The sequence below is a fragment of the Hyla sarda genome, chromosome 3, assembly GCF_029499605.1.
Source record: "Hyla sarda isolate aHylSar1 chromosome 3, aHylSar1.hap1, whole genome shotgun sequence".
In the NCBI taxonomy this organism is placed as follows: domain Eukaryota; kingdom Metazoa; phylum Chordata; class Amphibia; order Anura; family Hylidae; genus Hyla; species Hyla sarda.
Genome location: NC_079191.1, coordinates 73,079,797 through 73,094,709, shown reverse-complemented (window position 1 = coordinate 73,094,709; position 14,913 = coordinate 73,079,797). Strand labels below are relative to the sequence as shown.

The following is a 14,913-nucleotide window of genomic DNA, read 5'->3' as shown; positions in this document are numbered from 1 at the left end:
ATAAACCCCAAAGCGAGGCTTGGATATGATGCGATCCACCCCGCGCATGCGCCCTATATAGACGCTGGAAAAATAAACGTATGGGACGTATAAGGGACTGAAATATTAACTCATAACTAAGGATAATAAACATTTAGAAAAATGTAGATGTATATAGACTGGGCCAATGTTGAGATACTAGTGAAATAGCGTAAATACAATCTAAGAATGGTAAGCATGAGGTAAATTAGATGATGTATATATAATCATAAATGAATGAATAAATAACTAAATAAATAAATAAATAAATTGCAGGTGAGTGAAGACACTTACATCGGTCAGAAGATGTATTATACAAGATGGGAAAATTGTAATATAAAATATGTACCCATAATTACATCAAATGAAAGGGCAAAAGGATAGTTGGTCATTAAGACCATAGGGGGTGGTGGTCTTTAGCCGGTATATCCAGCGTGTTTCGGCTTGTAGTAGTCTTTTATCCAGGTCACCGCCCCTAATGTCGGGTTTGAGAACTTCAATGACTTGGAAATCCAAATTAAAGGGGGTGTCCGCATGATGCCTAAGCATATGAAGCGACAACGGTTTTTCCCTCTTATGTCTGATGTCACTCATGTGTTCGAGTATCCTACGCCTTACTTCCCTCATGGTTTTGCCAACATAGCATAAGGGACAGGGACATGTAGCCAAGTAGATGACTTTACTTGTTTTGCAGTTCGCATAGTCATAGCACTTGTACATCTTATTAGTGCTAGGACTAAGGAATTCTTTGGAAACACGCATGTATTTGCACGCTTTACATGATCCACATTTGAATGATCCAGATACTTTGCGGTCGAGCCAAGTACCTGGACCTCTTGGGGGAGTGTACAAACTGTGTACCAAAAAATCCCCCAGGTTTTTTCCCCTCCTATATGTGATCCTGGGTGTCTCTTCCACTAAAGAACCTACTACTGGGTCTGTCTTAAGAATAGGCCAGTGATTGGTCAAAATTTGGCGTATTTCCTTGGCCGCTGCGTCAAATGTGCCAATAATTCGAGTTGGAAGGTCCCTATCCCCAGCCTTCGGTTTGGAGAATAAGAGTGTAGATCTGTCCACATGTTTTGTTTCTATATATGCCTTTTTGAGAACCCTATTAGGGTATCCTCTGTGTTGAAATCTACTGCGTAACTCCTTGGCCTCATGATGGAAAACTTGTTCCGAGGAGCAGTTCCTTTTGAGTCTTAGATACTGTCCCTTGGGAATCCCATTCCTAAGGGAAAAAGGATGGTGACTGGACCACATGAGTAGGCTATTGCCAGCTGTAGGTTTCCTATGGATTTTGGTACTAATGTTGCCATTGCTGCTACGTTCCAGCAGTACATCCAAAAAGACTAGGGAATCCTTGTGGATCTCAAAAGTAAATTTGAGACCCACTGGGTTGGTATTAAGGGACTGCACAAAATTCTCAAACTCCACTTTGGGGCCGCTCCAGATGACCGCCACGTCATCAATGTAGCGGCCCCAGTAGATGATATGGTGGTGGAAGCGAGAGTTATCCTCCCCAAAAACAATCGCTTCCTCCCACCAGCCCAGGAGCAAGTTGGCATAGGTGGGTGCCACTGGGCTGCCCATGGCAGTGCCCCTGAGCTGGTGGTAAAAGCGTGAGGAAAAAATAAAAAAGTTCCTGTTGAGGACAAATTCCAAAAGAGTGAGGATAAATTGATTGTGCGCGGCATGATGGATACTCCGACTACGCAGGTAATGTGCCACTGCACTAATCCCAAAATTGTGGGGTATTGAGCTGTAAAGCGCTTCGACATCAATTGAACATAACCAATAATCTTCCTCCATGATGATGTCCTGGATCTTAAGCAGGAGGTCCATCGTGTCTCGTAAATAGGACGGTAAGCATAATACAAAAGGGCGGAGGACCTCGTCCAAGTAGATACCTATATTCTGGGTTAGGTTGCCCACTCCGGATACTATAGGTCTACATTTAAGCGGGTCCAAGCCCTTGTGGACTTTGGGTAGTCCATAGAATGTAGCGAGACGTGGTGCATTTGGTAACAAAAAATCATATTCGCGTTCATCAATTAAGCAATCAGTTCTTGCTTGTATCAATATCTCCTTCAGTTCCTTCAGAAAGATAGTGGTAGGGTCCCTTTCTAGAACACGGTAAGTCGTCTCATCTGACAGAATACTAGTACACATACTCACATAGGCCTTATGGTCTAGTATGACCAAATTCCCTCCCTTGTCCGAGGGTTTTATAATGATTGTACGATCAGACTGTAGCTCTTTGAGGGCATCTTGTTCAACTCTGGTAAGATTGTGTGTCGGTATCCTGAAGTCACACAATCTCGCCTCGATGTCACTACAGGCGATGTCTATAAAGACATCGATGCAGTCTCGGTCCCCCGACGGGGCAGGTCTTGTACTTTTAAGATGACAAGTGGAAAAGGTGCCCAAACCAATCCCTCTCTCTGCCTCCTCTAATAAGGAGGCCAAAGTAGAAACTCCTCTCAGGTCCTCTTGGTCAATCCCTAATTCTTGGCATGATTTTTTATCATGGTGAAAAAAGAATTTTTTCCACTTTAGCCTTCTACCAAAAAGGTGGAGATCCTTGATCCACCCAAATATATCAGGTTTATTCACCGGGACAAACGAGAGGCCATGTTTTAACAATGAGATCTCGGCCTCAGATAGCAGATGTGAAGATAAATTGATTATCTGGTTGTCCTCAACTGTCACATTCGAGGGGGCACTTGTGTGTCCTTCACTAAAAAACCGGAAGTTGTAGAAGAGGATGTTGAGCCAGATGGTACAGAGGGTACAGTAGAGGATTGTGAACCAGAGCCCTGGGTTTCTCCAGAGTTTCCACGTTTTGTGGATGAGCCCCGCGGTCTTGATTTCTTGCCCCAACCTCTGTTGTTGCCACGATAGGCACCCCGATACCGAGTGGAGTATGGGGACCGGTTCCATGATTGATAATTAGGTCTTTCCGAGTCCGAGGCGTCGGTTTCAGAGGATGATATCTCTAGATATCTAGATAAGTAGGGTATTATTTTAATCGTAGGGACCTACAGAATAAAGAGAAGCTGTCATTTTTATTGACAAAAAATTGTGTTTTTTCTTCCATTTTGTCGCACAATGATTTTTTTTCCATTTCGCAGTAGATTTTTGGGTAAAATGACTGACGTCATTACAAAGTAGAATTGGTGGCGCAAAAAATGCACTAAAGTGCAAAAACAGAAAAACGCTTGGTGCTTAAGGGGTTAATTAAAAAATGGATTATATAGTCCTGAAGTAAATGGCTATTAGCCTACTACTTATGGTATTTGAAGAAAACAGACAGCTAGTTCACCCGCATTAAACCCAGTACACAGCGTTATAAGGCAAGTGAACCGTATTAAAATGATGCATAACTTACCCGGATTGGTGCCGCCATTCTGAGACTTAGCTGATATTAGACTAGTATGGTAATAAACCCCCTTTGTTGAATGGAGGCGCAAACATTGCTCTGTTCCCTTTTGCCCCCATTTACTCGCCCATGTGAGCGCAAGGCGGACGGGCCTGTAGGAGCAGAGGGGAAAAGGCAGGGAGTCCGGGTACGCCGGCTCGTGCCTCCATTGCGCAAAAGGAGGTTAATTACCATACTAACAATTCAGGCTGAATCACCAGAAAGGAGACACCGATCCGGTGCTGGCACTTTAAACCTGTGTGTTAAGTTTAGTGCTGGTGAATTGGCTTTCAGTTTCCCTTTTTAAGGTTTAAACCTTGATTAAAGACAAAAACGATTATGATTTGCTGATGGAATCTCTTCCCAAATCTTTCTTTTCTAACATTTAGTCAGTTGACGAAAATGTTGATAGATTTTAGTTATAATTCTAGTCATCATAGCTCAGTTTTTATTTTTTTATTTTTTGTTGCTGAAAGTGTAACAAAAATTATTAGTGGACAAAATCCAAACTTTTGACATGCCTCTGTGCAGTGTTAATCAGTTGAGGTCTGTCACCTCCACCACTTCCCTCCCCATTTTTCTCCTCAGTGCAGGGGACAGGCTCTCTAGACTGAGGGTCTATTTACAAGGCGGAAATTCCACCTCAAATTAAAGCCCATAGACTTCTATAGGATTCCGCACTCCCATTCACACTTCCGAAATTCTGCTTTTGGAATTTCAAAAGTGTGAATGGGAGTGCGGAATCCCATAGAAGTCTATGGGCTTTAATTTGAGGTGGAAATTCCACCGCCTGTTCTCCGGGCCCCGGACTAGTGATGTTGCCTTGATGACGCTGCAAAGGGACGTTCATGCGTGTCCCTGTGCGTCGCCGTCAAGGTAACGTCACTAGTCTGGGGCAGGCCCGGAGCGAGGAGAAGAGGGCCCCCCCCCCCCCCCCCAGTGAAAATGGACAGCCCGGAATGACTAACCCTCCCTCCCGGACACTCCCTACAGCATAGATGGCCCGGACCAGCTCACCCTTCCTTGCCACCGAGGGGAGGTGAGTAGAAAACTAAACGGGGGGGTCTGGATGATGACGAAGGCCGCAGTGGTCTTCAACCTGCGGACCTCCAGAGGTTTCAAAACTTCAACTCCCAGCATGCCCGGATAGCCATCGGCTGGGAGTTGTAGTTTTGCAACTTCTGGAGGTCTGCAGGTTGAAGACCACTGAGAAGGGATTGACAGGCGGAGAGTTCACTCGAGTATAAGCCGAGAGGGGCGTTTTCAGCACGAAAAATCGTGCAGAAAAACTCAGCTTATACTCAAGTATATATGGTAGTTGAACTAGTCACCAATGTTGGTCTCTGCAACCAGACCCTAACCTATCAAAGGCTTTGACATTTCTCTGACATTCCAAGTGTTTTTTTTTTATTCTAATTAAATATTTAAATTATACATAATTTAATACTGATAAGAGATTATAATTGATCTGCTCCCTTACTTTGCTCTGTAGACGGAAGAAACATGCGATTCACAGCAGTGATACAACTTCCTCTTCAGATGAAGAACGGTTTGAAAGAAGGAAGTCCAAGAGTATGGCCAAAGCAAGGAACAGGTATTGTACAAATTCCCATTCTCAAAGCTTTAGTTTTTTTCTTGAGTACCAAGAATAGCATTCCATCTTCTAAAATAGGGCCTTTAATTCTTTAGAATATGAAAAGAATTCAATTATTGCAACATAGAATTCACACCATTTGGCGTTCCTGGTTTGTTGACATCAAATTACGTTTTAGCTAACCCCAAAACAGCGGTCTGCAGAAGGTTCCGTTGTGTGTTATAGGTGGCGAATTTTGACTTTCAGGGGCACTAACTCTATCAGGTGGCACCAGAGAGCAAGCGCTCTTCATTCTGGAGTCATGTTTTATGCATCTGTGGTAAACTAAAACAAAACTATTAATTGATAAAAACGACACTGGTCAGTGTCAAAACTACACAGACTTTTTTAAAACAAGTTGACTAACAGATGTGCTTGTCCTGGTCAGCGCCGCTGAATCCCATTCCACCCCACCCCACGAAGTCGCTGCATGAATGTTTTATGCATGGGCTTATGGCAAACACTGCGGCAGTCATACACAATCACATGTTCATATAGAGAAGATCTGATGTCCGTTTCAGTGTACACAATCATGTAAATTGCACTGATTAATTGAATATGATAAAACCACCAGTCTCTCAGTGTTTGGCATTGATTTGGTTAAAATTCTGGCATTGGACTCCTATAAAGCAGAAAATCTCTTAGAATAAGAACTAGTTAATCTTTTCGGACAGACTTCCATTTAACTTTCAAGTGAGTCACATTTGTCCATTTCCTCACTCTGTATTACAGGTGTCTACCCATGAACCTTAGAGCCGAGGATTTAGCCAGCGGCATCTTGCGTGAACGGGTAAAAGTTGGTGCCAGTCTGGCTGATATAGACCCAATGAACCTTGATCGCTCGGTGAGTGTTGTAGGTGACAGAACATTTCATGTTTTACATATTAGTAGAAAACATAGAATAGAATAACTGAGCCAATTTGGTTAAAAAAAAAAAAAAAAAAAGCCCCATTGTGTGGCATTGCAGCTCAGTTCCACTGAAGTGAATAGTTTTTGCCTTTGTTTTTCTATTTTGATGGCGTTGTAAAGACATAGATGTTTTTGTTTTTTTTGCATAAGATATGACATCACGATCGCAGCAGATCTTGGGAGACATAATGCAATCTAAACATTTGACCTGTCTGGACAACATGTCAAAAGTTTATTCAAATAACCGTGAGGCTTTAAGGTGCTCCAAAGTTTGCCAAATTGTCAACTTGAGAACTAGCACAGAAAGATTCTCTTACACACCTGAAAGAATAGTTTAGTCCCCTTTCTCATTCTTTGTGGTTTGGTGATAAAGTCTCTGCAATATGTAGGGACAAAATGACTCCTATTAAAAATGGCTCTTTAGAGGAAAACGCTTGCCGAAGCTGGTGCACTGTATTATTCCTATTGCAGGAATATCTCTTATGATCTGTGTATCGGAGTCATTCTCTGCCCTTTAGGCCCTGCACTAGGCATAATACAGTGTCGCCGGTTTTGCCTGCATGGTTCCTGTATTTGGAATTGAATACTGGATTTATCTATACTTGTATTTTGCTCTATATCTTTCAGGTTCGCTTTGACAGTGTAGGCGGTATGAGTCAGCACATTTATGCATTAAAAGAAATGGTAGTTTTCCCCCTTATGTATCCGGAAATCTTTGAGAAGTTCAAAATTCAGCCTCCTAGGTAAGTGCTGTCTATAACACATTATCAGTGGTCTCCTAACTGTGGACCTTTTAACTATTGCAAAGCTACAACTCTAGTTTTGCAACATCTGGAGGTGCACAGTTTGAAGACTACATTTCACATATATTCACAGAATATTTTTAGTTTAATTATTATGTGATTGTAAAGACAGCAGCATTGCCACTACTCAGAACCGGTTACAAACCACCTCGGTCTTCTTCCTCGGGATCCATGGCTGATTGACTTTATTGCAGGAGCTTTAAACCAGCAACATACAGTATATTTTTTGCAGCACAAGCTGAAAGCTCAGGACATAGGGGGAGATTTATCAAAACCTGTGCAGAGGAAAAGTTGCTGAGTTGCCCATAGCAACCAATCAGATCGCTACTTTCATTTTTAACAAGGCCTCTGCAACATGAAAGAAGCAATCTGATTGGTTGCTATGGGCAACTTTTTCTCTGCACAGGTTTTGATAAATCTCCCCCTATGTGCTTGTACATATACAGCACACAAGTGTTTTCAGGTTAATCATCTTGATTCAAAGGATCGCAAGGATTTCAGTCCTGGGTCCAACCTCTGAGACTCACTGAGTGATCCTGAGAATGAAGAGGATGTAGAATTGGGAGGTGGAAATCAGCTGTGCTGGGAATTGCAGCCGGCCATATTTACTTTAACACCAGTGAGGATGATTCAGTGCTATGTCCCTTTATTACCAGGATCGGTGGGGATTTCATTGTCAGGCCACAACCAGTCATGAAGTATCTTAGTAATATGCCATAGGAATAGTGGAATGGGTTATTGGTCAAAGGTTTTCCACGATCATGTGTCACATACTCATATAGTAGAACACTACATATCCACTACAAATATAAAGTGCACCCTATCCTGGTAATCCCTCTGTACTGCCTCATCATTTAGAGCACAGTATATAGGATCTTGTTTGTTACAAGTGGCACATGCTATCTGTCATATTCCATGGCCTTTACCATATCACCGTAACGCTGCAAAGCCTCTATCTGTAGGATATGCATGGCCCCTGGCCTCGGAGCTGTGTGACACCTTGGCAGGTGCTTCAAAGCGCGCTGCTCCCTACCTTCGCCACTCCGAGGCTGCAGCATAAGTATTCCTAGTGTCCCTGCATGAGGGACATGGTGGGGGCTTCAGGGATCATAAGGACAGATTCAGCGCAAGGCGCCTTGTTCCCCACTCTTCCTTACTTAGTTTTGTATTTAAAAAAAAAAAGAATAAAAAATAAAATAAACGAAAAAAAAGGAATCTATTGCTGGTCTTTTAGACCATTTAGTGGTGTTTGGCGCCCTCTTGTGGCCTATAATTGTGCCTTATTTTCCATGCACCCTTTTAACTTCTGGGGACACAAAAGTACAGGCTTAGGCTGTAATATCTATCGCTTCTCGGCCTTTTGGCTGAGATCAAGTATAGTATCTGTTCTTATCAGTTTAATATCTGATACGTCCCCTATCTAGGGACCTTATATTAAATGGATTTTTGAGAACAGGGGCCGATTTCGAAGCTTGCTTCCGTCGCCCCATGCATTGACCCGATATGGCAGTATCTTTGGGTACAGTGCACCAAAAAAATATGCTGGGCTCTTTCTTTCTGGGACTGTATACAGGGGCACCCTTATTGTCTCCATCACCCTGTACGGGACCTGATATGACACATTGCATTGAGCCAGGGTTCTGACTGTGTCAGAGACATATGTGACTTGCTGTGGCGGGTCATGCCAGGGATTTCATGATCCCTTGGAAGATACCGAGGTTACAGTCTGAATTGTTTCTCCTCTACCACCAGTTGTCATAACATGTTTGCCACGGCCGCAAGTGTTCTTGACGTGTACGTACATTATTCCCTCCTCCACAGGCTGCCACATCCACGGCTGCTGTCCCGGATCCCCACGTCCAGTGTGAGGTCTCGGTCTCCGTGGAAGTGTCCTTGCGTGACCGTGGATTGCACTTGCTCTCATTAGGCCAGACAGTAGTTTCACCTGTCGTTCATCTCCCACGTCCACGGCTGGATTTCGGTACCCCACTACTAGTGTAAGGTGACCGATGGAGTGCCCCGTTGTCTACATGCACCCATACCAGTAAGCCAGACAGTGGTTTGCATGGTTTTCTCTGCCGCCTGTCACTTCTTCAAGGGCTGCAGTTCCAGCGCGGTCTCCGGTGGAGTGACCTGGCGTGTCCGGTGGGTCCTAAAATCCACAGGTCCTAAGCCTCTTCCAGGGTCAACTACCATACACTTCCCACGTGGCAGAAGTTCAGGTAACCCACTGCCTAGACGTAGTTCCAAGTGGGTCTCCCCATGTTGCTCCATGGGCCCTCTGCAATGCGCCGCATGCTGGTTTGTGGGGTTCCCTACTTTACCAGGTCCCTCTCCACATGCCTGCGGCTCTCATGGCTTCATGCTGGTAGCCCACTTATAGTGTGTGGTTCTGAATGTGTGACCCGGTGTGTCAGTGGTCCCTATGCCAGATAGCCAGACTGTGTCTGCATGGCTTTCTAATCCACCAGGTCACCTCCCTCAGTTTTTCCTGGTTGTCGTAGAGTTCTTTTGGGGGGGGTTTCGGCGGGGGAGCTGCGTCCACCCAGTACTTTGTCCCGACATTTCCCTGCTTCGACAGTACCTGGCGCACTTGTCAATCCCCCTTCCACAGGGGTTATGGGAGGCAGGGTGCTGGCATGGTCGGTGCTTGGATTTTCTCTCGACCACCCCTTGTTTTTCCCCTCCACTAGGGGGACTATTTTGCTGGGCGCTATCTTCTACCATCTCTTTCCTCTAGTGTTTTTTTTTTTGTTATCTACTGCTGCTGCTCATTCAGCCTTGCCACTCACTTCTGTTGGAGGAGTTTATGCACTCATGTATGGCTCAGCGACAGCCAGTCTAGCTACCGTCTGTTTGGGTCCTGCCGTTGTTCTCCTCCTCCCTTTGCGCAATCTCCCTGGAAGGGTGTGTTTTATACTTCCCTTGACAGTTTCGGTTGTGCGACACAGATACCATGGTCTTCTAGAGTGACATTCCTGTGCCCCATACCTGGGAGCCTCTGCTAAGCTCCCTTCTGTTTTTTCCTTCTTTTCTCGTCCTAATGGGATGTTGCTATCCTAGGCTGCTGTGGCGTGCCTTCTTTTTTGGGTTGGCCCTCCTGGTTCTTTGGGCCTTAGTGATGGTTGAGATCTTTAACATGGGTAGCGATCCTGCCCAGACTTCTCCGCAATTCCATTTGTGGAGCAGTCTTTCTATACCGCACTTCTCCTTCTCTCGACGCGGACGTTTGTCTCCCGGAGCATTTGGCGGCCGTTGGGTTTCCTTTCCCTTCAGGTGTATGTCTTCCAGGTGACTCAGGAACCTCCAGCTCTGGCGTTCCGGGATGCCTCTTTTTCAGGGCGTTCTATTGCTTTCTGTCTCCTCCTTCGGGGTCCATGTACTCCCGAGATGGGGGGCATTCGGGTCATCCGGATTACACCAGTCAAGGTAATTTCGCCTTCTGGGTGCTCACGGCGGACCCCTGGGACAGGGATTTTGGGTCTCCTAGATGTTCGGGTCATCGCTCATATGCTCCAGACCTCTCCACCTCCTTTGCTCGCCTTCTGCTCAAGCGTATGCTGCTCTCCCTGGCGTCTTGCATCGGTCAACTATGGATGGGGTTCTCTTGTGTGCTTTTTCCATTTTTGTTTCCCAGCCAGGCTAGCTCTCTGTCTGGTTCTGTGTTCCTTGGGGTTCATTTCCTGCTTCCTTCTGGGATGGTTCTGGCCCAGCTGGCTTCCTAGTCGACTTTTTTTCTTGTCTATCTGTATGGATTGTAGGTTTAGTCTCGGCTAAAGACGGTCCCTTCCCTTGGCGTCCTAGTCTATCTCCATCTCGGTTGTCTCTGGCTTCGGGTCTCGTACCTCTTATGGATGAGTAGATTCGGTCTCTGACTGTTTCTCTTTCTCTAGTGGTTGTTGTTCTCACCCTGAGGGACTGCTTTATGTCCCATCAGTAAGGTGTCCCCAATGAATTCACCATAAAATCTCTCTTGTAGCCTTCTCTCCATTTTTTGTCCGAATGACCTTTTCTGGTTCTTTGTCCATGATTCTTTTCTGGGGGCCTTCGGACGTGTCTTTTGTTGGCTTCTTCTACTGCTTTGTGACAAATCTGTTTACCTTGCTTCCAGTGGGTGGGTATATCCTGCCAGGGAGGAGCCGACTTTTCCTAGTGTCAGCTCCTCTTATTGGCAAGAGCATATACCCATCAGTAAAGTGTCCCTCAATGAAGGCTACGAAAGAGATTTGACGGCGAGTACAAAAAAATCTCCTTATTTCATTAAAGGTGTTCTGCATCCTAATATACCTTATTCCCTTATCAGCAGGATAGGGGATGTCTGATCGCAGGGGGTCCTACAGCTGGGACCCCCTGCAATCTCCTGTATGGGGGGACCCGTCACTGCCACGGCTCTGTGCGGCTAATGCACATGTAGTCGGCCTCACTAAGAGGTCGACACACACATCCCATCCATTTAACTCTATGGGAAATGTACGAATGCTGCATCTCCGCCACTCCCGTAGAGATACATGGAGGGGGCATGAGCAGAGCCTGGGCCCCGTACAGGAGATCGCGGGCGGTCCCAGCATTCGGACCCCCCGCGATCACTTATGCCCTTTCCGCAGTTGTATTAGGCTGCAGTACTCCTTTAAAATGTGAGTGCCTGATTTGTTTGTATTCTACTATTGTATATTGGCATATTGTATAAAGCCTCAGCTTACTATAGATTAGAACTGCCCTTTTCTTTACCTTACTGTGCTTACGGCCATTCTGGAACAACCTTGCTGACTGTTAACAATATCATCTTGTAGATTAGTGTATGCAGCTGGATAAGTCATGCTTTAAGACTTGTCAGAAATTGACTGATTTGTCCATACCAACCAATCACAGCTTTGTCTTCATTTTACCAGAGCTTCCAAACAGTGTGCTGCCAGCTATTGCAAAGCTACACCTCCCAGCATGCCCGGACAGCCAATAACCTTAGAGTTCTGTAGTTCTGATGGATCTCCCTCAGTGCCTCCATTCATGTGCTCACTACACATTGTACCTTTTCATATAACCGAACAGAATAAATCTACCATGGAGCACAATTTTAAGCTTAAACATAGATAATGGTCCAGATTTATCAGTTGGTCAGAGACAAAAACGTTCTCATTTGCCCATAGAAACCAATCCCAGCTCATCTTTCATATGTGCAGTGAAAAATAACTTATCCATGATCCAAAGCATAGGGGATACTTAATAGATCGCCCCCTACGTGTATGCCGTAGGGGATAACTTATTTTTTACTGCACTACTCCTTTAAGATATGAAAAATAGCAAATTGGTTTCTATGGGCAAATCAGACAGTTTTTGTCTCTGACCTACTGATAAATCTGGGCAATTAATAGTAAACTATGAAGCCTATGCACACGGTATGCTCATAGATAAATCTGCAGCATGTAAAACTGAACCTTTTATAGTTTTATGCTACACTAAGCACATAAGGCTTAAAGGGGTTATATACCAAAAGGTGACTTTAGTACTTACCTTCCAGACAGTAATGGACTTGCTTAGGAAGCATCCTTGCTTGTCTTGCTGCTAAATGGTTATGCTGTAAGTCTTTGAGAAATGGCTATTTCCTTTTAGGAGTTCCCTCCCTCCAACTTAAAGTCCTAGGATCCCTTGTTTGATGTGTGGGAGGGAGAAAAGTAAACTCACACTTAGTCACCCCACCTTTTGCAGCACACTTGGGACAATTCCCTGCAGCCCTGTGAAAATGATCAACCTCCTACCCTGTGATCGCTCCACCCATTAAAGCACAGACAGGCTCCTTTTTAACACATGACAGGTGATGTTATGTCTCAGGCCTCACAGCAACCTGGGAAAACCTGAGAACACTCATTTTGTATGCTGATAAAAGTAACCATTGGGGCAAAGATGACATAAGAATTGTGGGACCACCATCAAACACAGTTGCAGACATTAAATTATAAACTACACTAATTTTACAGCACTGTAGCATAGTCAAATAAAATAAAATAAATTCTGGAGTACCCCTTTATTGCACCCTGTGTTGTAAACACATATGACGGTGACCCCAAACCATAGCTGTCAGGACATGATGCAATTTGAAGTTAAAGGACATTTTACTTCTGTGATGGTAGTTGTTGTCTTGCAGTTTGGGATTTTGAATGGTCAGCTATATGGGTTATAATGTGTACCTGGGATTATATGGAGCTTGATGTTATCTGTGTTTGCCACTAGATGGCACCTTAAGTCCACTGGCGGGTTGCACATTGAGTATTGTTGTTATTAAGACCTGTTATAAATACTGGCTTTTTGTGGTGTCGCACAGTTATAATAGGAGGTTTATTCAGATATGCATAATGTCCCTACTGGGAAAGGGGGGTTAAATCTCCTGGCAGCAGCTGCTGCGGTGAGGTAAGATGTGATCAGCAGGGAGAGCGCTCGTATGATGGCTCCACCGCTTCTCTGTGTTGCAGGGATTAGCTGCTTGCATAGCAGATGGTTGATTATAAAGCCTTTCTCTCAATAAAGATCTACATGTAAACCTGCCTCTTAATAGATTACAGCCCTTGCTTGTAGTTCAGAGTAGTGATGCATTGCATCCATTGTGCTGCCACATCGGCTCAGTGGGCTTCATATTCAAAGCGCCAGCATTGTCCTCTATTTTTGTAAAAGGACATGATGCAGGCTGATGGCTAAATCTAAATACTGCTATTATAGACCCCTTCTTTACTAGTCCTTTACACAGGAGCTTCACCTTCAGACCGCTCCTTACATCACCGGATCTGGGTGGTTGAATTTCCATTTTGCCAGTCCTTTTGCCCTGACTGTTGCGATTATAAGCAGGGGTGAGACCTCCGTGCAAATCATATCATCCTGTGGATAGGTGATAATGTTAAAGTTAGACATAGAGATGTTAAAAGTTTTCAACAGTTGGGGTCTCGGTGCTGAGACCTCTACCTATCCCTAGAATGAATGGGTGGACTTTGTAAACTTTGTATACAATCTCTTATGCAACATTGAGAGAGATGGGAAGTGATGCACTCAGCTAAGCCCATTATTCTGCTCATCCTAGTGGTTTGGGTCTCAGAGCCCAGACCCTGCCCAATCAAACTTTTGACATACATCTGTCATTTGAGTTTTTTTCTATTTAGTAACACTTTAAGCGTAAGGTTACACGTGCCATATTTTCGTACCCATTGAAGTCAATAAGTAGCAAAATCAGCTGCAGAAAATACACCTGCATAATACGGCATGTGTGACCCTACCCTATAGGGTATTCTTAAGAAATATATCCTAGCCTTAAAGGGGTACTCCGCTCACAGACATCGGCCGTCATTTATCATTGTCTTTAGACCATGTTTTGTGTCTAAAAAAGGCACAAAGCCACTGAAAAGTCTATAAAATTACACCAGCCCAGACTAGTTTTTTTTGGTGTATTTGGTGTATTTTGGTGCACAAAATTTATCAAATGCTCTGTGACCAAATAATAAATGTGGTGCTCCTACACATTACCAGCACACAAAAAAAGGTGTAGAAAAATGCTTCACTTACACTTACAATGATAAATGCTTTACTTACACCTACAATGATAAATGCTTCACCTACACCTACAATGATAAATGCTTCACTTACACCTACAATGATAAATGCTTCACTTACACCTACAATGATAAATGCTTCACTTACACCTACAATGATAAATGCCAGCCACCTTATCCTCTATCCAAAGGTGCTCGGGTTTCTGCAGCTTAAAATGTGAGGCCACACCCCTCCATTCATGTCTATGGGAGGGGGCGTGGCGTCACGAGGGGGCGTCATGTGACGTCACGTGTCACCTCACGGCAACCCAACGTTCTAACAATACTATTTAGAATGGCGGTGCTGCATGGAGATCACGGGGGTTCCCAGCAGCGTGACTCCCGCGATCAGACATCTTATACCCTATCCTTTGATTAGGGCAGTGTTTCCCAACCAGGGTGCCTCCAGCTGTAGCCAAACTAAAACTCCCAGCATGCCTGGACAGCCTTTGACTGTCCAGGCATGCTGGGAGTTGTAGTTTGGCCACAGCTGGAGGCATCCTGGTTGGGAAACACTGGAATGGGGAAGAAGAGGTCTTTTAAGTAAGGCCATTAGTTCTT

The 14,913-nt window shown here is 44.5% G+C and overlaps 1 protein-coding gene and 1 non-coding gene across 4 annotated transcripts in view; both read left to right on the top strand.

Moving 5' to 3' along the window:
* ATAD2B (ATPase family AAA domain containing 2B) overlaps positions 1 to 14,913 on the top strand; it is a 173,961-nt gene that overhangs the window by 50,603 nt on the left and 108,445 nt on the right. For all 3 annotated transcript variants that reach the window (XM_056564326.1, XM_056564325.1, XM_056564327.1), the window contains exons 9-11: positions 4,932 to 5,033; positions 5,805 to 5,916; positions 6,609 to 6,724. In XM_056564326.1, coding sequence (XP_056420301.1) covers positions 4,932 to 5,033; positions 5,805 to 5,916; positions 6,609 to 6,724 — 330 coding nt within the window. The remainder of the gene's footprint in view (positions 1 to 4,931; positions 5,034 to 5,804; positions 5,917 to 6,608; positions 6,725 to 14,913) is intronic.
* On the top strand, positions 8,129 to 8,319 carry LOC130363498 (U2 spliceosomal RNA). The gene has a single exon (XR_008891883.1). It is a non-coding gene; the product is annotated as a U2 spliceosomal RNA (small nuclear RNA).